The following is a 27,355-nucleotide window of genomic DNA, read 5'->3' on the forward strand; positions in this document are numbered from 1 at the left end:
AAAATGACTTTTTATCGAAGGGTATGCTAATAGGAAAGGGGCAGCGGGATCAACAGGGACAGTCACAGCTCAGAAAAGCCCTTTGCTTTCCTTTTTTTTTTCACCTGGTAGATAAGCATCGCGGGCAGAACATACAGAAGTAGCATATTTGTCTTCTCCCCCCCCCCCCCCACCCCAACAAGGCTTTTTTTATATAAAACAATCCTCTACCCCCAATCAGATAAATACAAAAATAAAGAAAACTTGTTTGCAAGCAGACAGTTGCTTTACAGAAGGGCTTTGTCCTGAATTCCTACTGCAAAAGGGAAAGGCGACGTTAGTGAAATGCAAATGGTAAATCCCAGGCGCTACATGGCATGGAGCCGCCTGATAATGCACTGCCAGGTAAAAACAGAGGAAGTCAGGGTGGCATCGTGGGTGACAAGTCCCCCCTCCTGAGGGTCCCCACGGGCAAATCCTCCTCTGCGGTCCACCACAAGAAAGGCAGGGACACAGACCAAGGCTTTCCGTAGCTTCAAAAACCTTGGATCCAAGATTAAAAACCCTGCTCATCCAAAACGGAATAGGATTTCAGGACAAAAACAGAGGCAATGATTCACTTTCTTTGCTATTTTACTTTATTGGTGTTAATTTAGCACGTTCCCAGGAGGCAGGTGGTGTCAGAAATCATTTTGTTTTCCTCTCCAGGGCCAGACTATCGTGCAGCTTGGACACCTCCGGCTCGTAGGCCTCCATGACTAACGTCCCGTTGTTATCGAAGAATTTCGCGATGGATTTGGTGAACTCGGCTTCCCTCTGCTGTTTGGTTTTCCCACTGATGAAAGTCAGCTTCAGGGTGTACTTGTCATCAAACCTGGAGGAAGGGCAGAGAGATTTCAGAGCAGAATTTGTTAACAAGACACCAAAAAAAAGCTGACGAGAAAGCCTCATCTTTGTTAAGGGGAAAGCCCCCAGGAATGGAGGTCCCCGTCCCCAGCACCCCACATGGACACTAACAGCTACAACATGCAGGTGTTAACTGTAACACAATTCAGTATTTTTATATTTTTTGTGATCAATTCCCCTGCCCCAATTAAGGAGAAGCAAAATGTGAACATTTGTGGCAGGTAACTGCTTGGCACTGCTCCCATTTCTAGATTGGGACATCTAGATTTTCATGGAATGAAACAGATTTGTAGGTATAAAAATAAAGGAAAATATTTAGGGTGATGCCACAGAGAGATACGGATGGAAACAGTGCACATGAGACCAGCGAGCCCGTCACAGATCACTGTTACTTCTGAGTAATAACATTCTGCAGTGAGTATTAATCACGAGTTGCCTGGGAAGCCGCAAAGATCGTGGCACAGTAGCTGATCCTTTGCAGAAAGCTCACATGCCCAGTGCAGACACCCCACTATTGCAAAGACACCAATATTTTCCCCCATTTTGTTTAGGAGTTATCCAAAATGCAGCTCTTCTGCCCCACCGTAGAGCACGTGGTAGCTACAGGCGTGCACAGCACAGGCAAACCGAAGCCGTGCCAGTACTGCACCGCCGCACTCCCGCTCGCTAAGCCCGGGCTGCCAGAACCAATGATACCGTTTGAGGCTGGAGGAGAGCTGCCAAACGTCGTCGGGGTCCATCCCTGCAGGGTCTTTTCTGTGAGCTACGAGGAAAATACTCTTTTCTTTGTATGAGGTATAGATAGTCAGGATTCCCATCATCACAAAATATGTGCCAAAAAAGTTAAGAAAACTAAGAGGTTGCAATTAGAAATAGAAATTAGGCAGAGAAATTGCTTGGATCCCCTCAGACGCCATCATTTAACCACCTCTCATGCCATTACCGTTCCAAACAGGAAGCTTGGCTGATGCCTTGTTAGCATGAGAAATTAAATAATAATTGGGACACTTTCTTAAATCTTTGCCGTTGCACAAGAGCATAAATCAATGCCTGGAAGCAGCAGGGAAAGCGGCAACTCCCTATGCTCCTTCCTGAAAGGGATTTCTCCAGCCACATAAAATGCTTCGTTCGTGAAACCATGAAGTAAAGCGGAAATCACAACAACAAAATGCTATTTTCAATTATTTTGCTAAATTTTTGGAGCAACATCTGTTGGGAGATAGTGGGAAAAGGTGAGACCAAATGAGTCACAGAATTAATTGCTGTGCTTTCCTCCTAAGCACAGATAAAGCAATTAATCTTTGTCATTTTTGGAATTAAATCATTTTAAGTGGCTGCAAGACTTATTATCTCAACATTTGTGCCCAAATCCAATCAGAAGAACTGTAGCCTGGAACAATGAAATGACTTGCCCACGATCACGCAGCCTTTAGCGGTACAGTGACTCCCAGGCCAGCAATAAGTTTCCAGGCTACCAGTTCACGCCATCTCACTGGTACCATCCAAACCGCCTTTGAAAGCGGGCCCGTCAGCAGCTCCTGGAAAGCACAGCTCTTCTGTCACATACATTTGTTGTAAAGCCTCTACAGGCACCTGTCTTGCTAGAGGAGCTGCAGGGAAATCGGTGCCATGCTGACGCTCTGAGCCCAAATAGGGAACCCCCCCTGCACCCCAGCCATGCTGTAATACTGGAAATTTAAGAGTTGATTCTAAACAGGGTTGGCATCTAAACATTTAAACCCCAATTTGTAGCACTACCCTCCTAAATGCAGCATCTGCTCCTTTTCAGCAGAGGTGCTGGCAAGAATTACCTCCATTTTACTCTTCACTCTTGGTACCTGATCTGTCATATTAGGGAAGAGCAGGTGTCTCTGTAACCAGGCTATAGGTAGAATTAAAAACAAACAAACAAACAAACAACCCCCCCAAAAACCAAAACACAAAGCAAACTCCCGAAGCTTTCAAGGCCTGATTTTCAGTTTGAGATGAACACACCTAAGTGGAAGAGTCTCTATGCAGTTGGCGTCCAAGACCTGAGGAATCTGCCCAACCCAGTCAGGAGCCTGGAGAGCAGATCAGCTGCCCAGGCAGCTGCTGACTCCTCTGACGTGAGCTGAATTGCTGTCCAGGCTTCCACGCCGCTACAGGGGAAGGCTGGACCCCCATATCACCCAAATTTAAGTGCGTTGCACCCAGACAGACAGGAGTTTTGCCATCACATGAAAACTATTTGATCTTCAGCTGATCACCACACCACAGGCAGTAAAATTCCCACAGGCCTGAAAATGAGAATACAGAGAAGGGTTTTCTTGTGCTTTATGGGGAAAATAAAACCCTTCTGGTATAAACAAGAAAACATATGTAAAGGATATGATACAACACAAAATGCAAGAACAGGTTTGGATTCAGGGAAAGGGTGCAGGTAATCCCAAATCAAAGCTACAATTGCGAAGAGACAAGAGATTGTGCAGATGATGAGGCGGCCGTCGATCAAACGAAAATTTTCAACGTACTTGTACTTCTCCAGGAGAACCTGCGGGAGAAACACGCAGCTGAGTTTATTTTGGGCTTTTCATAAATTTGACAAACCACTTCTGGAAAGGATTTAGATAAAACAAGTCTCGATTATAGGGGTAAACTGAGCTGAAGCTTTATGCAGATTTAATGTCTGCCTCAGACATTGTAATAATTGCTGATACTCCAAGAACAACCACTGCTTTAGCCATGGGAATCAGAAGAGATGCCACAGAACCAGCACGGCTATGGGCACTTCACAATCAAACCAAAAAAGTTTACAGTTTTTAAACTAAATGTAGAAATCTAAGAAAATAGAGTGTTTCCCAAGAGGGAAAAAATCAGCAGTCGCAGAACGTACCTTTTTGGCAGAATCGTCCAAAGAATTTTTCACAGCTGAACCGTCCCATTTGTCAATTTTTACCGGCTTGTCGTCAATCTTCCACTGCAATGGAAACCAAATGGAGTTAAGAGAATTTGGCACAGGTTAGCCTTTCATTTCAATATGCTTGTTCCTGTCATGAGCACAAAGATAGGAGGCAACCCAGAAAATACCTACCTGTTTGGGAAAACCTGACCAGAGATGGAGGAAATCCAGGGCCTGTTACACAGCAGTATCGCACCAAAGATCACCTCAGCTCCAATGTACCATTACCCTTGCAGATTTAAGCTTATACATCTTGTTGTGGGCACTGAAGGTATTTGGTGAAGTGACTTTTTACATCAGTTCTATCCTAATATCGATTCTGCATTTTGCTGCTCCTGCTGCCATCCACAGAAAGTGTCAGTTATGACTTAATTCTTGCTTTTGAGGGTGTTCATGCTTTTCAGCCAAGCTGTTACAAACAGACTCTTTGGGGATTGATGAGAGGAGGAAAATTTCAGGGCACCCTTAACAATCCAAGTACAAGGCAAGAATATAAAGGCACAAACAAGAAATGAAGTTTCAGTCAGATTATCCTCCAGAATGAAAGCAAAAGACTCTGTTGCTCTTCCATATTCAGATTTTCCTCAGAAGCGGGTCCTTCATCAATAACGAATCTCAGATACAACGGCTCAGCTTCTCAAAGGGGTTAATTTTCCTCTGAACTATATTATTTTTTGGTGACGCTATTCCTTTTAGCCACGGTCAGACACATGAGTTTGAGCCGTGTGTATTTTAAGTCAGAGCTTGAATTTTAGCTGCCATTAGAAGCAATTCTTAACTTCACTCATTTTATTTCCTGCTCCTGAAGCTCAGAAATTGGATTTATTAACTACCTGTCAGAAGAGCTCATTTCCCTTCTCCGGCAGGAATGAAACCATTCTAAAGTAAGACGTAAAACCTGATCTACTTCCCCTACACTCGTACAGGGAAAAGCCTGATTATCTTTCAGGCTCTGCAGGTATGAATTATTAGGTGCACAGCAAACATCACTGTGTGTGCACATGCAGTAGTTGGTTTATGAGGGACAAAAGCTACAGCCAGAAGCATTTAAAAGACAGGGACAACATGGAAAGAGCACTCGCAACAAAGTTACAAAATATTTTAGGTGGTTACTTTTTTGTAGCATTTTTTTCTAGGGTTAATTGACACCTTGACACATGACAATTGAAAGCCAAACACTTTGCCATGAAAGGATACAGAAGAATTCTTTCAACTATTTATTTTTCCTTATAAAAGCATCTATAACAGTTTTATTTCTTGCCCTTTGAGATTCCCAAAGATTAAGTATCAACAGCTAGACTAGGGAGAGGAGAAAAATACCTTTTTTTCCTAATTAGTGAACTGGAAGTCAGAAGTCTCTAAGTAATAACACCAACAGCCAATCCCTGTTTCCTTATCCTACAGATAAATTAAAAAAGCTTCCAAGAAACCCATTCGGATTTGACCTCACTGCTCCCAGGTGCAGCCTCCATTTCTCATGAGGGAGTGGAGGGAAAGCCAACAAGCCTGTCAACATGAAAATGTACTCTGCTTAGCAAAACCCTAAAATAGAGTACTCTCCTGAAACAGCATCAGCTACAGAATTATTCTTGCAGTGTGCAGAAAAGTCCTGTTATTTTAAAAGACAAAAATACTGACTAGTAAGACACATGCAAGACACAGCACAGCTGGACTCACTACTGGATACACCGATAAGCGAACCCTGAACTCGGATGCAACTGTGGGGAAATACTCTGTCCTTTATTGTAGTTGTACAGGTCAAGCGAAGGCAAGCCTTACGCAGGAGGGAAGGCATCATTCAGCGTGCAGAGTTTGTTTTTGTTATTGATAAAACTCCATGAAGAGGCTCAGTCTTTATAGCTGGTTAACTCTTCCTCCTGATGCTTTTTACAAGTAATAAAGAACAAAATGAGTGAAAAGTTTTTGACACCACAAGGAACCTCCACAGGCCATTTGAAGCCTTCCTTCAGACCAGATCTGCCTTTAAGTACAGCTGTGATTTTTTTTTTTCCAAAGGCCACTAAAGGAATCATTTTGAAGAAGTAAAAAATATATCTGAGCAAATATTTTGAATAAGTTTTCCACATTTCTAGGGCTAAAACAAGACAATCCTTAGTATAAAATATGACAGTGTTCTACAGCTTGTTCCTAAGTGAGAGCAAGAATCCAGAGATACTTGAGAAGATATTACTCAAGTGTTGTTTTTGTGATATGTTTTACGATTAAACATTTAATATTGGAATCTTTGCTTTCGGCAACAGCAGTTTTCCTGGTATTACAGCACAATGCAACTATCTCCTTGTCAATGCTCAAGTTTTTAATCAATCTTATTATGTCTGGTTTTAATTCCTAAAGCCCAAGAGGATGGAATCAAGGCTTATGCAAAAATTTCACCTCCTCCCCTCCCAAATAAAACCAACAGCTTTCTAGATATATTTGAAGACAGAATAGTTGGGAAACACCAAGAAGAAAAGCTTGGGAAAAAAAAAAAAAAAGAAAAAAAAGCCCCAAGCTTTTTTTTTTTTTTTTTTTTTTTAAAGCCCTCAACATTTTAAAGCTATTTTACAGGCACCCTGGAAACCAGCCCTGGAGGCACAGGACTGCTAACACTTCACTTGCAGAAGGGATTTGCACAGAGGGGAATATCTGTATGTAAAATGAGTCAAGGCACTGCCGTAATAACATATATGAGACACTGGCATAATAACGTATATCCAGGAAACCCGTGACAGAGCGAGAACTGGATTCTTGCCTCCTGCTCTCTGTCCCAAGCCACTGACACTGGAATTGCCAGATAACATCAGTGATATTTAACTGATACCAATCTCTAACAGAGAACCAGCACTTTCAGGGGTAGATGTAAAGCCCACATGACATATTTTTTGAAATAAAGCTGTTACTGGGGAAAAAAAAAAAAATCTAAACTTAGACCGCCTAAAGCAAGGAGCTGAACCAGCAGTTCTTCAGTTCTTGTTCAGGCTTCCCTGTGACTAAGGCTGTTCTGTTTCAAGACAGTAACAGCTTGATAATCTCAGGGCAGTTCACATCAGAAGGGACCTTGTAATGGGGACACATCTGTGGTTTAGGACTTCAGCCAGGCAGAAGCTTTAGCCCTCCCTTTACCTTGGTTGTGAAGTTCCCATGAGGTTATTTCTAACACGGTACAGCACCACAGTGCTGCTGCTGCTTCTCTTAATTCTTCCAGGCTGATCGGCAGGACCAAAGAGGTAGGGAGAGGCTGGGATACTGCGCTGGCACCCGGAGTGCCAGTGCTGTGGAAGAGGAGCACAAGGAGGTGCTCAAAGACAACAATCAACACCCATGCCACCTCTGTGTCCAGATGTGCACAGAAACATATGCACATCTGTACATTGATGTCTATACACCAGTGCAACTGTGGGCAAAACCTTTGACTGATGGCCATCCCCACCTTCAGCTTGGAAGAGAGACACAGATTTGGCCCCTACCACCAAGAACTCGCCCTCAAACAGGGGGGAAAGCCTCCACCCCCTCTTGAGTCTGCAGAACTGCCCTGCCTTGCCTGCATTGGTGGGGAGGGAAGGTGAAGCTGCACCGACATCCTGTGGAGCCTGGCAGATGCAAAAACGTCTGCTCCTCTGGCTAGTGGATGGTATTTTTCAACCAGTAATTCATTTTGAGCACTTCAGGTGTGAGCTCCAAAGGCTTCAAAAGAAAAGCTCAGATTTTGGTTCCAGCCTGATGGGGGCGACCCAACCAGTTCGAAACAGTTTTTTAGTTTGGGTGTGTTTTGACTCCTTTTTAAAAACCAAGTGAAAGGTTATCATACTTGTCCTGAACACATCCCATATTATGAATGGAAAGCAAATATGGTGTTCTACAGCCAGACACAGCTTGGAAGTGGATTTGGTACTTGAAAGTGTACCTGTGTAAGAACAAGGTTTCAGAGGAAAGGCTGAAATATAGCCAGTGGTCAGAAATGCAATTTCAGAAAGCTGCAAAACCAGTCTGACACCAGAAGCACACAAGGGCCCCAGCTGTTCACATCTGAGTAAAGATGGTGCCTGCAGCTGGATTGCAGCAGGGGAGCATTCTGCTGTTAGCTCCAAAAAAAGGGACAGCAAAACAAGTGCTTGCTTTCACAGCAGACACCACAGGATCTGAGAGCTCACAGGGCTCATTTGTCAAGCTATCACCTTCATTTAAATCCCTTCACAAAGCTCCCTCATAAGCACAAGGCATGGAAAAATCCTACGGGAGAAATTTCAAGATGTTTCACATCACAGAAGACAGACATGGCACAAACTTAACTTTTTTTGCCCCTGCCTTATTCCTTCTGCTGCTACTGTCAGCCTCATTTATATCACATCCAATTTTAGCCTGCAACATCTTCTGGGTAGCTAGCTTGTCTCTTCAAATATTGCTCTGAAGTTTATGGCACACTCTGGGTATTAGAAACATAAATAACCAAATCATACAGTAAAAAAGATTTGTTGCCACTGCAAGAGGAGCACCAGTGTAGACTATATAAACTCTTCAAGGGGAACAATGTTTCTGCATCTGGTCTGTGTTTTCTGTTACAAGGATGAAAAGAAAGTAACCTCCCCTTCCTAAAGCCTAAAGTCAGAAACTCCTCAAACCAGGACACGCAATGCTGCAGCTGAGGGAGGTTGGAAGAGCCTCAGCAGATGATGCACATCGACTCCCTGAAGGCACACAGCTGACACTGCAGCTGATTGCCTTTTCCTGTAGGTTGGGCTGCAACCCAACAGAGCAGCGAGTTCCAAACCACAGGTCCCAACCCCCCGCGACATAAATTCTAAAATAAGTGACACCACGCACCACGACCCCAGCACAAGCAGGATTTGCAAGTGGCGCAGTCCAGGGACACCTCACTGCACTTCAGTTCCCTCCTCTTCCTCTTGAAGGAAGAGTTGTAGCAAACTCCAGGGAGTCAGTGTGTCTATTCTCAGCTCCAATTATCTCAGCCTCTGCCTTGAAGGAAGGAATTCTGGACCTCGCTCTCCCCAAAATACCAGTGCTGCCTGACTGTACTCACAGTCAACATCCCCTAGTACCAGACAGCTCCTTCTGACGCACAGGAGCGGAAGGCAGTCGCAGCAGTTGGTAGCCAGGAAGTGGTTTTAGTCCTGGAACTTGCAAAACCTTAGAAGGTTTTGCTCTAGTAGGGGCAGAATGTGGTTAATAACTTAGTGTTGTGCTAAATGGGTGAAATCTCAGGGCGTTTGAGATGACTGTAGCCACTGCTGCACACCATTTTGAATTCAGTGGGTGTGCACTCTTAGGTGGTCCTGGTAAAGTGAGGAGAGGTCAAGGGGAGCTACCTGATTATCACAAACACTTAAAGAACATGAGAAGGACAAAAAAATGGGATAGTTAAAACACAAATCTCCCTAATGTCATCCTGATTCAGCTTACTAGCAAGGTACGAAAAGATACACTGAACAAGCAACCTGTCCTAAGACTTTAAAGCCTCACTGATAACCCATTATTTCTATGTTTGAGAAAAGCTCAAGCAAATTATGGACCTAAGGCCAAAATTCTCCAGGTAATACCTCAGCAATACACATACCAGTTCACAGAAACGACCAGATTTCATTTAAATCATCCAGGGGGAGGAAACAAAGGCACACAGATCAACATGGAGGAGAGAGGGAAAAGGAGACAGAATATTATCAAGTGTGTGTATGTACTTCAGGTAGAAGCCCTATTGAAACTATTCAATGGTTTCTCACTAGAGGATTCAGCTCCCACACCAACAGCGTATTTCCCTCACCAACGACTCCTTTTCTTCTGAAATAACTACACCTCAGCATCCACAGAGCACAGCAGAAGGAACAGGAACGCCTCAAGACCATGATACTTTCCAGAGTTCTTGAAGTTTAACCACAAAGCGCTGTCATTTCAAAACTGAAAGCTGAGCACATTTGCAGGAGACAGCCAGAAATAATTAATTAGCACACCTTTCCCTAAAAGCACTCGCTCGACAACTTGATCTACTGTTCTAAAGATCAGAAGAAAAACCACCAAATTTGTAGGGATAGTAAGGATAATGTCATCTCAAACAGATGCAAGAAAATGATACTCTTTAGAAATGATTAATATACATAAATGAATGAAAATCAATGTGTTTTCAATTGCAGCCACCTGTATTTTGAATTTCAATGAAAGACGCCAAATACACCACTCTGATGACACACCCTCTTGCACCCAGAGATACAGATGCAACTGCTTCCATCTTCTTGTGGAAAAAAAATGCCTCCCGGTCTTTAGTTTCAGCTACCAGGCTGCCAAATACCACAAAGAGCTGTGACACAAACACCTGACCGCTTAAAACTCAGCCGAGATCAAAGCCGCTCCACAAGCAAGTTCCTTTAAACTACTGAGACAAGACTAGGCTTATCAACAGACTTCTACGGTACGCTCTGCTCCACCTGACATCTCTGCCATGTCCAGCGTTACTTTCCTGGCAAAACACCCGCCGGGAGGAGCGCAGCTGTACCGCTAGCCGGGCTTTTGTCAGGACGGCTGGGCTAAAACCAGCCATGCTGGCAGGAAAAAAAAAAAAAAAAAAAAAAAAAAAGAAGCGGTCCCCTACCCGCGGGACGCTTCCTCCCTCCCCGCTCCCCTCCGGGGCCTCTTCTGCCGTTTACTACTGCCCAACTCCTACAAGAAGGCAGCTACGGGGGGCAGCGACGGGGGGCCGTGCTGCCGGGCGGAGGAGCTCGCCACAGCTGAGGCGGGGGATGCCCCTCAGCAAGGCGGCGGGGTGGGGGGGGACGGGACGGGACACTGAGGCCCGAGCTCAGGGCGGGTGCGGCTCAGCCCAGCACCGGCTCGGCTATAGGGACGCCGCTGAGGAGAAAGACGGCACCGCCGGAAAGGGGAACCCCGGGAGGGCCGGGCCCCGGGTAGCCCGTGGCACGGTACCTTATCGAGCAACCCGTTCCTGCCGCCTTTGGCCGCCATCTTCTCACCACCCTCCGCCCCCGCCCTCACCGCGCAACCTGTTCGCTCCTGATTGGCTGCGCGCGGGGGCCGACGGGAGCGGGCGGGCGGAAAAGCCACCGCCTCGCCGCCGCGTTGCACGCTGGGAATTGTAGTTCGCCGTCCCCCGCCCGCGTTCCCCGTTGTTATGGCGACGGAGTGGCGCGGAAGGGAGGAGGAGGAGGCGGCGGCGGCGCGGGGCCCGTTCGGGGAACGGGGACGGGAGAGCGGCTGGGGCGGCCCCCGGTCTGCGGGGGGAGGGGTGGGCACCGCTGACCGGGGGGGTTGCCTGGGTCTGGGGCCTGGGGAGGGGGAGGGGGGAAGCCGCTTGCGGGGTCTCTCTGGGCCGTGGAGGACCGTGAACTCTATGGTGGTGGTGGGGTGTATGTGAGGAGTGGGTGTATGTGAGGGGAGTGTGAGAAGTGGGTGTCTGTGGTGTCGCGGGTGGGTGTGTGTGGGGGAGGGGGCCCACGGGTGTACGTGAGGGGTGGGTGTATGTGGGCTGTGGGAGGGTGTTCGTGTGGGGGTACGTGGGTGTGGGAGCCTGGTAGAGTGGGGAGTGGGGGGCTGTGTGAGGGTGTTTGTGTTGGGGTACGTGGTGGTGGGTGCCTGCCAGCGCGGGGAGCGTGGGGGTGTGCGTGGGTGTTTGTTTGTGCGGGGTGTGCGTGGACGTCGGTGTTTTGGGGTGTTAAGGACGTGGGCTGCGTGCGTGGTGGGATGTGTTTAGGAGGTGTATGTGAGGAGTGGGGGGGTGTTTGTGTGTGAATGGGGTGGGTGAGGGTGTTCATGGGTGGGTTTGGGGGTATGTCTGTGGGGGCTGTTGGGGTGGTGTGGACATGTAACTGTGTGGGTGTGTGTAGGGGTACACGTCAGCAGGGTGTATAGATGCGTGTGTTAAGTGTTTCGGGGGGGTGTTATACAACGGGATGAGTGGGAGTGTATGTGGGAGAGGGGTGTGCGAGGGTGGTCGTGGGTAGCTGGGGTGTCTGGGTGTCTGTTGGGGGGGTGTAGTTACAGGAGCGTGTGTTGGATGTGTGGGTGTATGGGCTCACGTGTGGGGTGTATCCAGTACGTGTGCGGCTGTGTGAGTGGTGTGTGTATGGGTGTCCACGTGAGGGTATACGTGTGGTGGTTGTGTGTGTCAGGGTAGGGGAACCGGTACAGGGATGTGTGTCAGGAGTGAGGGTGGTGTGTGTTCACGATCGGGTGTGCGCGTGAGTGGGGTATGCGTGGGGAGCGTGTGTGTAGGGGTTGTACAGATTCGTGTAGATTTGGGGCTCTGCATGTGTATCAGAGTGTGTACCAGGACACGGAGGTCTGTGCCCCAGCCGGTGTCCTGGTGTACCCCATGCTAATGCCATCTTGGTGTACTGGCAGTGCCAGCATCTGCGTTGCACTGAGCGTCGCTGCGTGGTGGCAAAGCAGCGTTTCGCCTGGCCAGTGCCATGCCATGGCAACGTTGCACAAAGCTGCCCTCCCGCTTATATTGGTGCATGAACACACAGCGTGCGCCTGTTGCAGAGGAAAGCTACCCCAAATACTGGCACTGTGCGCAAACACCATAGTCAAACTGTGCTGTGGTATGTCAGAGCGGTGTCTGGGCGTTGAGACACCATCAGATGGCACTGGGAGACCATGTCCCACTACAGGGGCACAGGATGAGAGCGATGCAGTGCCTTTGAAGTTCATTTCTGAGGTGTGGGGAGCGGTGACCGGTGTGGTTCTTTTCCCGGAATCCCCACAAGTGCCAAGGGAAAGGATACGGGGAAGGAGGAATGAGGGATAAAGCAGAAATCCCGTGAGTCATTGTCCACACAGCTGGACTCACGCACACGCCAGTGTCTGCGTTTTGCTATCTTGAGGTGGAAAATAATGCATGTATTCCTGGCACCTCATTTACTTCTCCGTTTTAGGAGATGATGCTCCTCATGTGTCCCTGACAGCGTTCCTTTGCCTACAGGCTAACACTTCATTTGTGGCTACGCTTGGAAAGAGCTGTTTAAATCAAAGTAATGTTAGAGCCAGTGAAAATTTTAACCCATTTATTTCTTTCTCACTTTCCCCAGGAATGCTGCAGTCAAGATGGCTACGACAGGACAGTATAAAAGGGGTGATGGAAGCAACTATGCAACTAACTGCTTCCCTGCCAGGAACATTTTGTGTGCAAGTAAAGAAGGTGATGCTTCTTCAAGTGCTGCTGGTGAAGTCACCCTGCAGAATAGTGTCGTGTCCATAGGGGCAGGTCCACCATCGACCCTGTTGTTGGGCCAGATAGAGGGTACATTCAGCTGTGGTTTCTCGTATCAGCATCCCAGCTGATGACAGATAACAGTTGATAACAGAACTTAAAACAGTGCCCAGAAAGTCTTAAAATTGTTTAATGCTTCATTGATATGAAGAGGGCAGGATGTCTAGGACACACGTTAAATGAGGGGTCCAGCAGCCATTTCCACATGCCAGCAGGAGGGAAGCTTCAGGCAGGCACGTGGCTAGCATGGCGTGGTTCTCCAACAGCTATTCTGAGCTAGAGCTTCTCCTTTTTCTCTGGGCTTTGAGACTTACATCGGTGAAATTCTTAGAAATAGCAGAAATGTCTTCTAAGATTTGGGAAATGGTGGAGAGGTCTACCAGGCTGGTCAGGTGTCTGGAGCACAAGACTTTCTAGGAGAGGTTGAGGGTGCTGAGTTTGTTTTTTATCTGGCCAAGTGGAGCCCAAGGGGAGATTGTGGCTTACAGCTACCTGAAGGACAGCTACAAACTCCTCTTAATGGTAGCAGATGGCATAACTAAGCCAAAAATTTCACCTTGGGAGGTTTAGGTTGGACCTTAGGAGAAAATTCTTTGCTGGGAGGAGGTGCAGCTCTGGGCCAGGTTACCCTGGGAGGTGGTGGAATTGCTAGACAAAGCCACAGCTGACTGATCTAACATTGCTGATGGTCCTGCTTTGGGTGGGAGTTTGGATTGGAGATCTCCAGAAGGCTCTTCCAGCCCATGTTTCCATGCCTACAACCTATGGCTCTATTACCATCTATAAAGTAGCACGTTTCTCCTCTTCCGTGGATCTGGCTGTAGCTTTAAGGTTCCTACCTTAAATTTATGGTCACTGAACATTTTATACTCTAGTATTTCCTAATATAGGGGATTTTAAAATGATGGATTTCAAAATGATGGATTTCAGTGTTGGGCTGAAACACCAGGCAGAGTGCAGCTACTTTGAGAAGGGCACATTTAGAGGGTTGCATGTTCACCATACCATCTCCTCTGCCTTGGTCCATTGTTGTGCCAGGTCTGACACACAGAGCTACCCCGAGGGCTTGGACTGAGAAGGGAACCACCGGGAAGACACCACAGCAGAGGAGAAAGCCCCCAGAGTCTGCCTCCATGGAAGAAAATAACAAAGACAATGTCCTAGATGAGCCATTTCTGGTCAGTGCAGATTTCCTCTGTTATTGCCTAAACTTTCTGATAGCACTTTGTGCAGCTGGGGAGATCCTGCTGGTGGATGGACTCTGCAGCTCCCTCTCCCTCCCCATCTCCGTGCCACCTTCTCCCCCCTTCCCACGATCCAAGGCACCAGGTGCCCCCCTCACCTGGGCATAGCTGAGGTCTGGTTTTGGGGCTCACGTCCCAGGACATGACATAGAGAATTGCTGTAGGACTAACCATTTGTGGGGTTTTCTTTGTTTTTTTTCCAGATGAAGCACCACTGTTTGAAGAACCCCTCTGACCTGTGCTCTGTGAACATAAGCAGCCAAAATCTGGTCTCTGTGAGTATCAGAGACTCAAGAAGCATTAAGGAACTGCCTTAAAAGTTGAAAAATTTACCATGCTGGCACATGAGTGTCCAGAGATCAGAGAAGACACACATTAGAAGCAGGCATATTTCCTGTACAGGAAGGTGGGCCAGACAGCTGTGAACAGTCTTGGAGGATTTGTCCTACAAACTTTTGGATCGTGTCTTCATAACGTAAATTAACTTGGTCTTCATCAGTTGTAGATCCTTCCCCACTTACATCCCCTTGCAAAAATGCTCTTCTTTGGGTTTAGGGATGTTTATCTCAGCTTTGGTAGGAGTTCAACTTCAGCTTGAGAAGCGACTTTTATTTGGGTTCATAACTAACTTGCAGTGCAAAAAGAAAATGAGCTGAGGTGCTGATAGGTTTTTAGGGTCTTTTTAGGGTTCCCTCCTGGTGCTCTGAAGGACAGATGTGCTAAATCGTAGGGTGGCTGTGTTTGTTGGGTCACACATAGGTATGAGATATGGCCCAGGAGCCCTGCAACACATGTAGGGGAGCGAGGTCAGTAGTGAGGACACACTTTGCTTTGGGGCTCAACTAATCCAGGTCTTCTGGATGTTGGTCACTGAGGCAGCTGTGCATTAAACGTATACTCTGAGGGGTGCTCTCCTTAGTCAGAAAAACAAATGAAGACCTAATTATGGGAAATGCTATGATTTAGGCATTCTGAGAAAAGGAGAGATTCAGTTGTTTCAGATCCATTTAGGGCTGGAGTGGGATGATTTCTTTTTTCTGTATTTTTCAGGCTAAAGAGGATGATTTTGAGAAATTTGATTGCGTTGCTTTCATAAATGCTGCTGAGAACCTGCTGACACTAGGTAAGGGATTGCATTACCAAAAAATAGACGCTGCATTTCAAGCCGGGGAAGCTTAGGCTTGTCTGAACAAAGGTCTAGACCTTTACAAAGAGGTTTAAGATACACATGCAGCCCTTTTTTTGCAGAATTGCTTCCTTCCTGTTACTGAGCTGAAATCCTTGTGCTAATTCCCTTTATTGTAATGATAATTGTGTGCCACTGTGGTATCCTTTTCATTATTAGAAAACAAAGCTCTTTACAAAGAAAATCCCCATTTAATATATAGAAGCGTGGAATAATGAAACGACTTGTCCCAAAGGCTCAGAAGGTTAATGGTAGAGCTGGGAGGTGAATCCAAATCCAGTGTCATGGGGTCAGTTAATTTGAAGAAGAAAAAATGGAAATCCATTTATAACTAGTAAAACATATAAGCTAAATGTATCATTAGTGGCTTCAAGCAGTAATCCAATCTGGGCGGGGGAGCAAATGCATGAAAGCAAACCAGATGTCTAAGGAGTGGGTTGGTGATGCATTGTGTATTGTACAGCCAACCATCTAACTGAGCTGGCATTTTCTTTCAAACATGCCCACTGATGATACTAGTACTCTTGTTCTTGCTGGTTTTGGTCCATTCCAGGCCCAGATAAGACATGGTTTGTTCTGTTACTGCTGTTCTTCACTCACTGGAGCATTTTCTTTTCCACACTTGCAGAGCCATTTCGGAAGTTTCCAGGACTGCGGGAACTGGAACTTTCCTTGAACAGACTAAGAAATCTGAAAATCACCACTGGAGACTTCCTGCATTTGGAAGTAAGATGAGTGGGCTCTGAGACCTTATTCATCTCCTACCAGCCGTCATGCTGAAGCCTACATATAGCGTTGACGTATGTCCCTGCAGCATGAGTTCTCTGAAACTGCAGCATCATTATCTCTTCCTGCTTCCTTGTGACTCCAGGAAGGCCTTTCTGCTGTGTCCCTCAAGGACCTTCACATCTTGCTTCCTCCTGCAGAGCAATCCCTCACCGATCCCCATTGTTCAGCCCCTTGCCACAGGAATTGTTTCCCCTTTGCTGTAGGATCCTCTCCCTGCAGTGTGTCAGTCACCCATGGCATCCCTCACCTCCCTGATGCTGTGTGGTCCCTGACAGCTCCCCATCCCCCTCCACACTGTGCTCTACCTCTCTGCATCCCACCGTTCCATCCTTCTCCTCTCCAGATAGGTGTTTGCAGTTTCCCCAACTTACGGGCTGCATTTCTAACACAGCAAAGGGGTCAGTTTGTTTTTTTTCTTTAAAAAAGAGACAAAGCGGGTCTTAAGAACAAGCAACTGTGCCTGGTATGATGGCTTTAGTTGTCCTTTCCCTCCAGCCTGGAGTGGGTCTCTGCTATAGAGATCTCAGGCTCTGGCTCAGCTGAACTGACTTTATCTAGGTTTGCTCTCTTTGAGGTGTCCTTGTCTGGATTTCTCTGGTTTCTGATTGCTGCTGGATATAAAGTTTTGTCTTAAAAGATTTCTTTCTTCTTGTCTTATTCAAAGAATTGTTGGTGGCTCAACTGTCAGGTCTGCATGCTTGGATCCTGGCCTCCCTCCTGCCTGCAGGCTTTGGGAGGTCCCCAAATCCATGAAATGTAGGAGAGCTTCTCTCACGTTTTTCCCATGCGCTGTTGGTAACCCACTCAAGGGTTTGACTCAGTCAGTGGGCACGTGCCCAGGTGATGGGTAACCAAATTTCCAGGGCTCATGAGGCCAGGGTTGATCCTGTCTATCCCTGTGTGCCTCTCTGTGAGCAGCCCTGTCACTGGCATCAGCTATGAAATGTGGGGATGGGACCTACCTAAATTCTCCTTCCTGCCATGCCCCCATGGATCTCAGCTTCATCCATGACCAGTGTCCGGGATCTTGTTTACTGACAGCCCAGAGAAATCAGCCCTGGGAAGGCTGATTGGAAATTCATATTAAATTGATTTGGAAAGTGCTTTGAGCTCCTCCTAGGAAAATGCAGCCTATTTTAATGCCCCAGCAAAGCTATTCCTGTTCACGTATCCTAGAAATCCTTGTCCTCGCTCCCAGCAGGGTCTGCTCCTTGGCTTTCTCCTGGCTGTTGTCTCATCAGTCACATGTGTGAGTGGGGGACTAGCCCTGAGCACTTCTGCCAAGGTGCAGAATCCCACTGCTGTAAGTCCCTGCAAGTCAGAGATGTTCATGGCATCACTCTAGGGCAGGTGGTAGCATGACTGAAAGTGTCCTGTAAATATTTAATATCTACCTGGGGAAAGCCAACAGAGATTGTTCTTTACTCCAGGGGATTGTTTCTTCTACTTCCCTCAGGTTCTGGATCTCTCCTACAATAACTTGTCCCCCCAGGACATTTGGACATTGGGAGATTTGTCCCAGCTCAAAGTCCTTCGATTGACGGCCAACGGGCTTCGGTCCCTGCCTCCAGACCTGGCAGGCTCATGGGAGTAAGTGCACACAGCAAGTGATGGTTCGGTTTGGTAGGGAGCTGCCGGCATGCCGGCAGGATGCACCGGGCAGGCAGGCAGGGTGATGGAGCAGTGACGCTGGCAAGGCAGTGGTGAGCGGTGGGGGTAGGCAGCCTGGAATTGATTTATCAGTCCAGGCAGCAGAGCTCTTCTCTTGCAAACTGGAAGATCAAATAACCTAAGGTTGGTGCTGGGTGGCAGGGAAGTGTTATCCCAGCTCAGCTCCGGATCACCCAGGGTATCTGCTGTCATCAGCAGTTAGCGAGGAACCTCTGGACAGTGATTCAGGAGGCCTGTTGTGTGGCTAAGCCACGTGAGTAGGATGTTATTTATTTGTTGTTAATTAGACCCTTCGCATATAGCTTAGCCACAGTTGCCATGCCAAGGTATCCACTGTTTGCCATCCTTGAAGATACAGTGCTGAGCTAAATGGTCCTTTGGACTGATTCAATGTAGCTGCTTTGAGGTAGGATATCAGTTTTCTATTAAAAGAATGAAAACAGCCCCAGCCCAGTCTCTCAGTGGATACATCTTCTAGCAGTGACAGCAAATTATGTGTTTTTCACCTGTCTTTGCTTGAGCGTGTTATTAATGAGCCTCTTTGTATCTGCAGCTCTGCTTATTTAAGGTTTCCATCTCTGGAGGTCTTGTCGCTGGATGACAATCGTCTGTCAGACCCAAGCGTCTTTGTGAGCCTGTCTCATCTCTGCAGGTAAGGAAGCACCTGGCAGCAGACGGCTCTGGCTTTTGGGGGCTGGCAGCTGCCTCCGTCAGCTGTTGCTCAGTAGCAGGCTTAAAATGAAAACAAAATCTTTGTGATTCACTCAGATACTTCCCTGTTTAGTCTCTCTCATATTGCAAATGGGACTGAACGGAAGAAAACAGCCTGCTGCAAAGCACAAGCTGGCCAAACCCGGCAGGTGGCTGGTAATTCAGCTCCTGCCCTGGGTGTTTGCTGATCTCCAGGCCTGATTTGAGAAATGGCAGTTGCTTTCTCCTTTTTCCCTTTTTCATCCCAGATTCATCATTATTTCAGCACAGCAGCACTACGAAAGGCTGCAGATCAGGTCCCTCTGTTTAATGTGGGCTTTCGTGATTCAGCCAGAGACGAGTCACTAGGAAGGGGGACAACTCGCCCCTCAGCTGGGCTGGGCTGAGTTTGGGGACAGTGCAGAGAGCTTCTGATATTCCCCTGGTGCTTCCAGTGCTGTGAATTGGATCTGGCTTGTTGCCCTGGCTCTGCCAAGATGTTCCTGGAGGAAACTGCACATTGTCCGCAGTGTTCCTGAGAGGAGGGGGAGTGGGCGAGCTTTAGGCATGAGACTGCAGGGCTGGAGTCTGGACGTTTGGGTTTCTGCTCTTCCCTGAGCTGTCTTGTGACCTTGGGAAAGTGCACTGGTGATGTTATACTTCCATGGGAAGGTGGAAAATTCTTAGGGAATCCCAGTAGGACCACAGCTCCTCAGAGCCCTGGGTGATTTAGTGAACTGCCAGGATGTCTCCTTGTCCATTAAATTCTCATCAGGAGGTGAACTTAGAGCTAGGTGACCCTCAGGCTGGTGTAGGGGACCAAAGTTACCGGCTTCAGGGGCAATGCCAGGCTCCACCAAGAACTGATCCTGTGGTTGGGGTTTGGAGAGGAGGGGGAATGGGGCAGGGAGATACAGGTGTCATGGATGCCTCTGCACTGCTGCTGGGAAGCTTAGAGAGGAGGCAGGTCGAGGGCCAGCTCCCTGCCCTGCAGGTGCCAGGGCGAACAGATGGCCGGGTGTGTACACCGATAGCAATCGTGGAGTTTCTCATGCAGTTCCTCTTCCAATAGCCTGAGGGAGTTGAATCTGGACAGGAACAGGATTTTGGCTGTCCCCTACCTGCACCAAGCAGAAAGCCGGCAGTTCTTCCTCCACCCAGCGCTGGACGGTGACAGCTTCAGAGCAGAGTGGTACAAGTCTCTGAGCAGCCTCTGGCAGCAGCCCCGGCTGCCGCAGCAGGAGGACATGGAGGTGCCAGCAGAGCTGGAAGGGAAGAAAGTACAGCTTGAATATGTCCTGTTACAGAACAACAGGGATGCAGACAGGACAGGTGAGCAGCGCCTGCCTCTCTCTGCCTGCACTGAAACCGTGGGATGTTTCAGTGGGAGAGGGCTCAGTTATGTCAGGGTAAGGGTCTGCTGGATGTTTACTAGTAAATGAAGCTGCTTGACAAAATTAAAACGGTGAGGGAGGGATACATGGGACCATTTTAGACAGTTCAGTGAATGTGTACAGTCCCTCTGTATTTACTGGGAGCAATGGGTGCTTACTGGACACGAATCACCCTAAAGCAGACATCTCCCATGGTTTGGATAGAAGTGCCCCTTTCTCTCTCCTGGCCTTCTCCAGGGTAGCTTGCTCCAAAGGAGGCATTTCATGCTAACTGGGAGGAAAACTGGTAAAAATGGGGAAATAATTCAGGTTAGGAAGTGGATTACTGTGGATGCTGGACAGGCAGAGGGCAGGAAGGTTGTGTGACTAGGTTGCCCATGCACAGGTCTGCATTCCTGGTGTAGGTCAGCTCTCCCCTCTGGATGTCTTTACTGAAGCGTGATGCTGGGCCATGTGATGGGATGGATCCAGAGGCTGCCTGGTGTCTCCTGTGTAGACCAGGCTGTGTGATGGAGGCTGCCAGTGGGGCTCCTCTGAGCACTTCTCCTGTCTCTTGGCTTGCTGCAGCAGTGCCTGTTGTTAGGTATTTGTGGAGCAGGCAACAGTGCAACTTCTGGTGCTGGCCTGGTGGTAGCAGCATGATGTGGGAAAGGCCTTGTGCTCATGGGTGAGACTCCAAATCAAAATCCACCTGTGGGGAGCTCCTGGCTGCCCTGAGCAGGGTTTCTGCATTGTTTGAGGGATGTGGACCTCATCTGGAGTGAAGGGGCAGTCAGCAAGCCTGCTACAGTGGGTCTGATTCCCCCTCACCTTGGGCACGTCTTGCCATTGAGCCAGATCCTGCCTGATGCTGATTTGCTTTTCCAGAGTAATCCCAGCCTTGCCATGGCTGCGGCTGGCCCAGCACTCAGCTTCACGTAGAAACCCTTATTTTGCTTGTGTTTCATTGCAGAGGTTGTTTTCAATTCTGACCCTCAGGAACACCCAGTGCTGGTAAGAACCATTGTGTGATCTGTGATTTGGGGTGTGAGCTCCAAAACTTTCCTTCCCCAAGCCTCTCAGCTGAGTTTCAATAAGCCTGTGGGTACAGACAGGACCCTGGGTGCCTGCAAGGCTTGCAGTGAGTATTGTCTCTCATCAGGGAGATCAGGAGCAAATTTTCCCATAACCAAGGGACACCAGAGCTTAAACTTATATCACTTTCAAATAAAACCTGGTTTGCCATTTGCTTGTGACTGTGTGCCCTCCCTGCACAGGGAAGTGTGTTCTGTGGCTCAGGTGGGGACCGAAGCTCAGGAGCTGGGAGTTCTTTCATTCTTAGTCCTGTAATTTTTCCCCTCAGATTTATTTACATGATGCTCTTCAGAATCAGATGTTTGAAGCCAAAGACCCTGATTTTTATTAGAACTTGAGTAAGGGGCTGAGCTTCAGAGATGCTGAGCACTTGCAGGATGTTCTAGTGTAACACACATGCATGCACACGCACACTCCCAGAGAGCACAGCCACTTCCTCCCATGCCCATGCATGTTTTCAGTGCTGAATGATGGAGTTTGGTGCATTTGACGTGACTCCCTGCAGGGCTCTTACAGTAATGCAGAGACCAAACCAAGCTGCCACAAGGCAAGCTCTGAAGTGGGTCTGAACCAAAAGCTCTTCAAATTATAGCTCTGTTTGCTCAGGAGGGTGGTGTCCTGTCACTGGAGGTGTCTTCTGCCACCAGAGCCTCTGGAGTAGTGTCTCTGCTCACCTTCTTCCTCCTCTCTTTAAGGTTGTTCCCAGGGAGGGAGAACCACCTGTCTGTAAGACTCTGCCAGCTCCCTCCATGCACAGGGATGTTCGTGCTCCCTTTCCTGAACTGAAGCATCTCAGCCTGGCCTTCAACAAGGTGATGTGGGTCCCGTGGCTCCGAACAGGTGTAAAGGTTCAGCTGCCTGAGCGTGGCATTAGTGCCCTGGGAGACACCCTGGCCTTTAGCTGCCACTGCAGAAGGGCACAGCTCTCCCCTGCTCCTGTGTCCATCTGCCAGCCCAGGGGAATGTGTCAGACATCCAGGATCCCTCAGGTGGGATAGGACACCTATTTGGGGAGCTGAATTGCACCCAGCTTGTCTAAACCCTTGCATATTCAGGGATTTAATCAGAGAATGGGATATGTGAAGGACCGCCCTCCTCCTGGACTGATCCTTTGCTGGAGCTGCACGGTGGATGGTGATGTCTCATCAAGAACTTAGTGCTGTTTTAGTGCCAGGTTATACCTATCTGCTGAGCCACATCGGGTTCCCAGTGTGCGCCAACAGACAAGTAACACACATTCATTTAACCTCACCTTCCTGGTGCTTTTGGCTCCTGCCCAGGGCTTAACTCATGCTGCTTCCCAGCCAGGTGAGCTGTCAGTGCCGACTTACCACTGCTCAGTGAGGGGCATCCCCTGGGACGTGATGGGGTGGCTCTGCTTGCTTGTGAAGTGAGCTCTGCTGCCGTTTCCCACGTGTCATCACCCTGTTTTAGGTCACTGCCTTGGTGAGCTGGTTTCTGGCTGCCATGCCCTGGCTAGGCTGTGGTTTGGATGGCAGAGTGGAGAGGCAGGACTTGAGAGGCAGGACTTTTTTCCCGCTCAGAAGCGCTGCAGCTGCAAAAAAAGGGAAAAAGTCCTGCCTCTCTACCTTGCACCTCTTCTGAGCATTGGAGGCACCAGTCGTCTGGCTGTAGTGTAGAAGAGGGAGAGGGGAGTGCTGACTCTGTCCTCTATAATCACAGGCAGTAGAGCTGCTGGGCATCTCTGGCTAAGGGGTGCCATCTCCCTCCTCCTTCTCCCTACTGCATGTACCTGCCCAGTGCCAGGGTCCCCAGGCATTGGAGGAACACGCTTTGGTGGGAGGGTTGGGATGAAAATCAACAGCCTCCAGCTTGACTCAGTGCTTACAGCAAACAGTAAACTATTTTATCTTGCAGATCGCAGATGAGACAGCTCTTTTACCTGTAGCTTTCTTCCCGTGCCTGAAGGAGCTGACATTTCACAACAACCCTCTTACCATCACCCAGAGCGGTACAGTATGAGCCCAGCTCTGTGGGGCACTCCTGCTCTGTCCCTCCTTTGCTGTTAGCTCTCTGGGACAGGGACCACGTTGCCTTTTGGTGTTCAGACATTCCTGCCATGCTGGCCCTGGCCCCCAAAGAGATGCTTTAATCATTTCTGCTCTCTAAAGAGCAACGCAGATGAAGACTGCTCTTGCAAACACCATTAATGCCCTGCTGCTGCTCCCAGCCCCAGCAAAGTCTGTAACAGCTCATCAGTGACTGCGGCAGTGCAGTCTCAGGCTAAATTTTGCTCTCCAAATGGTGTTCATCCCACAAAGGGCTTGTCTGAAGTTGGTCCAGGTTTCCTCCTGCAGCAGCTATCTGAGCAGGAGGGATAAACCCCAAACATGCCCGTGGCCGCAACAGGCAATGTTTGAAGGTAGCCAGAAGGATACTGACGAAACGTTGCAATGGTGTTGCTCCCCTGCACAAGCTACATGTAGACTAGTAAATAAAACAGGTCGGGGCTGCTCCTCTGGCCTTGGTGGCATGTAGCCCAGTCTGATATATGTTCTTAAGGCTAAAGCATCTTCCTACAAAACTGGGTGGCTTCTACTGTGGTCCCTGAGCTGAGCCTGGGGTTAGTTGGCACAGCGTGCTGCTGGTGAAGGTGCCGGGCATGGGCTCTCCACCAGCTGCCTGCAGCTCTGGTAAACCTCTGCTCCTCCAGGGCAGCTGCCTCTGCTGACTCGGCTCCTCCAGCACAATCTGGGAATTAAACTTGTCCGACAGAAGAGCCTAGCCACGGAGAAGTGGCACTTCTCCATCCCTCTCAAAGCCAGCCGCAAGGTAAGGAGGGATGTGCTTCAGGAGTGGGATGAAACCCCTGCTGAAATATTCAGGGCAGGATTGCCCAGCAACCAACTTGCTGGGGAGCATGGGAAGAGCTCGTGGGACACAGGGATCCCAGTGGGCTTGGAAGGATGGAGGGAAGGGTGGGAAGGATTGGAGGTATTTTGCTCAGGATGAGGCTGGGAAGTCCAACCACCCCCTTATTGCTGCCCCAGGCAGGGTTTGTTACTGGGTTTTTGGGTTCAGTCCTGCCCATCGGCCTTGGCTGATGGATCCTATGGGACTGAAGATGCTGCCAGGGTGTCCCTGGAGCCAGGGCTGCCCTGGCACTCCCCGTCCTGTAAGGAGCAGCCTCCAGCCATCAGACCCAACCCCACGCTGACACTCGTGGCAGCATGCATGGACATCCATTCCTTCTCCCCAGGTCACGTCGCATCTCCCCAAAGTCACGAAGCGGCCGCTGATGCTGGAAGCTCCTGCCAAGACCTTTCTGTGGAAACAGCTTCCAGCTGCGGTAGAAGCTGTGAGAGATGCTGCACCTCTGAGTCCGGCCCAGCCGCTGCCCCCCATCAGCTCCGTGACCCCAGCCAGCAGCCAGTGGACAGCACTGGGAGAAGGGGAAGATGACTCCAGGCCTCCTCCTGGCTCAGCCGAGGATGACATTGCATCCTTCTTCATGACGCAGGTGAGGCCGGGCTGTAAGTGTTCAGGACTGCAGGGCTTGTCCAGAAATGGTCCACAGATGGATCTTTGTTTACCTAAGTGAATGAACTGTGTGCACGTGCTGTGGGTACCAGTGGTTATAACCCTCCTTTCATTGCAACGGATTTAAGGAAGTACTAGCAAGAAGCATAAATGCAACGTTGTGACCAAGAACAAGAATTGGTGGCCTATTTCGCACGTGGCACAGGGCTGTGCTGGCTTGGTGGGTAGCCCCACTGCAGGAGCTCATCAGTCCAGCATCGTCCCTGCAGCGTCTGCTGGAATACTTCCTCCTAGAGCTCACCAGGGCAGCTTTTTGACTTGATTTCCCTGAAAATCTTGGGACTATCAGGGGAAAAAAAAGTCTGTGCCAGGATGGGGATGGCCCCTCTCTCCTCTGCACCCAGTGCCGCTGAGCAGAGATGTGATGAGATGGTGGCTGCGTGGCTCGGTGCCACCGGGTGAGACCTCTGGCCACAGCATGACAGGCTCTGGCTGACTCCATCAGCTTGACTGGTAAGAAAGGGCTGCTGTGAATTCCTTTATTTTGCTGCTTTGAGGTGGAGGATGTGTCCAGACCCCTGCTGAGACCTGTGGCAGAGGGCAGGCTGGAGAAGAGGAGTGAGCAGAGGGGAGAAGGAAGCTCCCAGGTGGTTCCAGAGCGATACAAAGGCTATGAGGAGCTGCTCGGTGGAGATACAGACCCAGATTTTATCGAACCAGTTGGTGAGTGAAGACAGCAGAGGGTTCCTGCTTAGAAAAGCCTTGGCAGGTTGATGAGCAGTATGGTCCACTGACCAAGAAAGAAGCAGCAAAGGCTTTTGTTGTCCCCTTTTCCTTCCGGTTCACAGGGATACAGAAAAACGTGCAGGCACTGTACTACATCCTGAAACATCCGCTTGTTTACCGGGACATCAAGCCACAACTGGACAGCATGCAGAAGCCCTATGTGCCTCGGAAAAAGGTAGAGAGCCAAAGTTCCAAAGGCAAACTGGTTGCATCTATATCTGGATCAACCCATGTGTTTGGATGAATGCTGAGAGCCTGAGCGTGGGCTTGGCCCCAGTTCCTGATCCCAGTGCCTCGCTGTTCTCTCCCTCATGGCATAGTGCATGCAGCTCCCATGGCAACTGACCTGCAGGGACGGGGCAGCTCAGCACACTGGGGCTGGTAAATGGCCAAGAGCCGTGCTATCCCCTGGGCAGCATGAGGGGAACCGCTTGTCACCAACCCCCTGGAGAAAGCCAGCCCTGTCCCAAGGGAGATGGAGGAAACGGCCTCCGAGCTGGGTCTGTGGGATGGATTGTAGTAGAATTCCAGTGCCTGAATCCACTGCAGTGCTCTGCGGTTGCGGAAAGCTGATCCAGTGTTGCTCAATAATCTTAAGTTGATGTCTAAACCGCACCAGCTTGGTCCAAAAAAAAGAGACTGTCTCACCTACCTCATGCAGACGCACAGGCCCATGTTAGTTTGGGAGAGGGGCCAGGAAAAGGAGGTGGAGGATTATCAGCCTGGAGGGTGGAAGGGAGGCACGCTGCAGCCTCCTGGTCTTCCTTGCAGCATGGGAGGATGCCTGGCCCTCCCACCCGCAAGACAAGAATGGAGGTCCTGGAAGGAATCCTGATGGCCATGAGAAACACCTCGACCATCACTGAAGTCCCTTTGGGTATGTTCCTGCATTCCCAGTCTCTCCTGTTGACAGCACCGCAGAGGCAGGGGCAGGATCTGAACGTAAAAGTGTCCCTGAGCTGGCCGGGCCCTGGGGTGCGGCCGAGTTGGGAATGAGGGTCCCCCCCATTCCGGCAGCCTCCCCCCATGTCCCTGCAGAGAGGACAAGGGCTTCGTTGGCTGAACATCCTCAGCCCACCGCGAGGTTGGACCCCGATACTCCGGCTACTAGTTAACAGAGGAGTAAATGCAACAGATACTGCTGGGGTCCCTTAGATCCACAGCTGGATTAACCCCACCCCAAACCCAGCTGTTGGGAGAACAGCCTTGGAGTAAAAGTGGTTTTGCCCCCTGACATGAAGCAGGACTTGAGCCTCCAAGCACTGGCCATGTTTTATCTCCATCCCAGCTCTGATGGTGATACAATCCTGAACTGTTAGTGCAAGCAGGACCTGGCTACTCCCCAGTGCTGTCTCTTTTCCCTGCACCAACTAGGGAAGAGAGGAGGAAAGAGAGGCAAGAAATTGAGGCACTTTTTGCAGGCTATAGTAACAGCCACCACCCAAGCTTGAGCCTAGCACATCTGTCTCACTCTTGAGTTGCTCAAGACCACCGGTGCCTTTGCTTTTGGGGCTCATGTGTTTTGTGTGGGTGCCAGGATAGAGCTGTATCCCAGCAGCCACCTTTGTGTCCCTGCCATGGTGACGTGCCCCTTGCTGCGGGGACGGGAGAGAGCTGGGGCCGCTGGCAGGCAGAGGCATGGGAGGGAAGATCAAATATTGCAGCCAAGGAGCTGTCCCATCCCATTGCTCTTGCTCTCACCCCTGGCCTTTTCCAGCGTCTGTTCTGCAAAAGAGGAAATCGAGACCCAGGGCATACCGGGAGGCACGGAAGCTGATGGAGGAGTTCCAGGAGGTGTTTGAGATCCCTCCTGCAGCCATTGGTGAGGAGATGGCCAAGCCGTCAGAAGAGGTGCAGGTGGTAAAAGCCTTTCTCGCAGAGGCAACATCCAAGCAGGGGAGCCCCAAACAGCTACAGCTGCCAAGGAAGAGAGTGGCCAAGAAGGTGCCCAAAGTTTAG

General features: G+C 49.3%; 2 protein-coding genes across 3 annotated transcripts; one reads left to right on the forward strand and one right to left on the reverse strand.

Moving 5' to 3' along the window:
* Positions 1 to 534: 534 nt before the first annotated feature.
* SPCS2 (signal peptidase complex subunit 2 homolog (S. cerevisiae)) lies at positions 535 to 10,815 on the reverse strand. Of its 2 annotated transcripts, none has more exons than XM_010576660.1 (5): positions 10,757 to 10,800; positions 3,761 to 3,844; positions 3,258 to 3,418; positions 1,582 to 1,680; positions 535 to 853 (listed from the first exon to the last, which is right to left on the reverse strand). In XM_010576660.1, the coding sequence occupies exons 1-5, from the start codon at positions 10,793 to 10,795 to the stop codon at positions 667 to 669; spliced, it is 570 nt and encodes a 189-aa protein (XP_010574962.1). In that variant the 5' UTR covers positions 10,796 to 10,800; the 3' UTR covers positions 535 to 666. The 2 variants fall into 2 exon arrangements, with proteins under 2 accessions (XP_010574962.1, XP_010574961.1); XM_010576659.1 differs by having other exon boundaries at positions 600 to 853; positions 1,582 to 1,716; positions 10,757 to 10,815.
* A 146-nt stretch (positions 10,816 to 10,961) lies between these two features.
* Positions 10,962 to 27,355, forward strand: XRRA1 (X-ray radiation resistance associated 1). The gene is made up of 18 exons (XM_010576756.1): positions 10,962 to 11,059; positions 12,880 to 12,989; positions 14,100 to 14,239; positions 14,509 to 14,580; positions 15,356 to 15,428; positions 16,120 to 16,217; positions 17,737 to 17,870; positions 18,505 to 18,603; positions 19,714 to 19,973; positions 20,988 to 21,028; positions 21,805 to 21,921; positions 22,988 to 23,081; positions 23,784 to 23,902; positions 24,330 to 24,590; positions 25,168 to 25,333; positions 25,459 to 25,571; positions 26,168 to 26,273; positions 27,114 to 27,355. Exons 1-18 carry the CDS (start codon positions 10,962 to 10,964, stop codon positions 27,353 to 27,355), a joined length of 2,343 nt encoding a protein of 780 aa, XP_010575058.1.

The sequence above is a fragment of the Haliaeetus leucocephalus genome, unplaced genomic scaffold, assembly GCF_000737465.1.
Source record: "Haliaeetus leucocephalus isolate CR32 unplaced genomic scaffold, Haliaeetus_leucocephalus-4.0 Scaffold536, whole genome shotgun sequence".
Taxonomy (NCBI): Eukaryota; Metazoa; Chordata; class Aves; order Accipitriformes; family Accipitridae; genus Haliaeetus; species Haliaeetus leucocephalus.

Bases quoted from the DNA above. Each gene is read 5' to 3' on its own strand.
- XRRA1 (XM_010576756.1), top strand. From the start codon at position 10,962: ATGGCGACGGAGTGGCGCGGAAGGGAGGAGGAGGAGGCGGCGGCGGCG. The intron at 11,060-12,879 runs GTCTGCGGGGGG...CACTTTCCCCAG, and splicing joins AGCGGCTGGGGCGGCCCCCG to GAATGCTGCAGTCAAGATGG. The intron at 24,591-25,167 runs GTGAGGCCGGGC...TGCTGCTTTGAG, and splicing joins CATCCTTCTTCATGACGCAG to GTGGAGGATGTGTCCAGACC.
- SPCS2 (XM_010576659.1), bottom strand. From the start codon at position 10,795: ATGGCGGCCAAAGGCGGCAGGAACGGGTTGCTCGATAAG. The intron at 3,845-10,756 runs GTACCGTGCCAC...TTTCCATTGCAG, and splicing joins GGAACGGGTTGCTCGATAAG to TGGAAGATTGACGACAAGCC. The intron at 1,717-3,257 runs ATATCCTTTACA...CTTTTTTGGCAC, and splicing joins CTTGCATTTTGTGTTGTATC to ATATTTTGTGATGATGGGAA.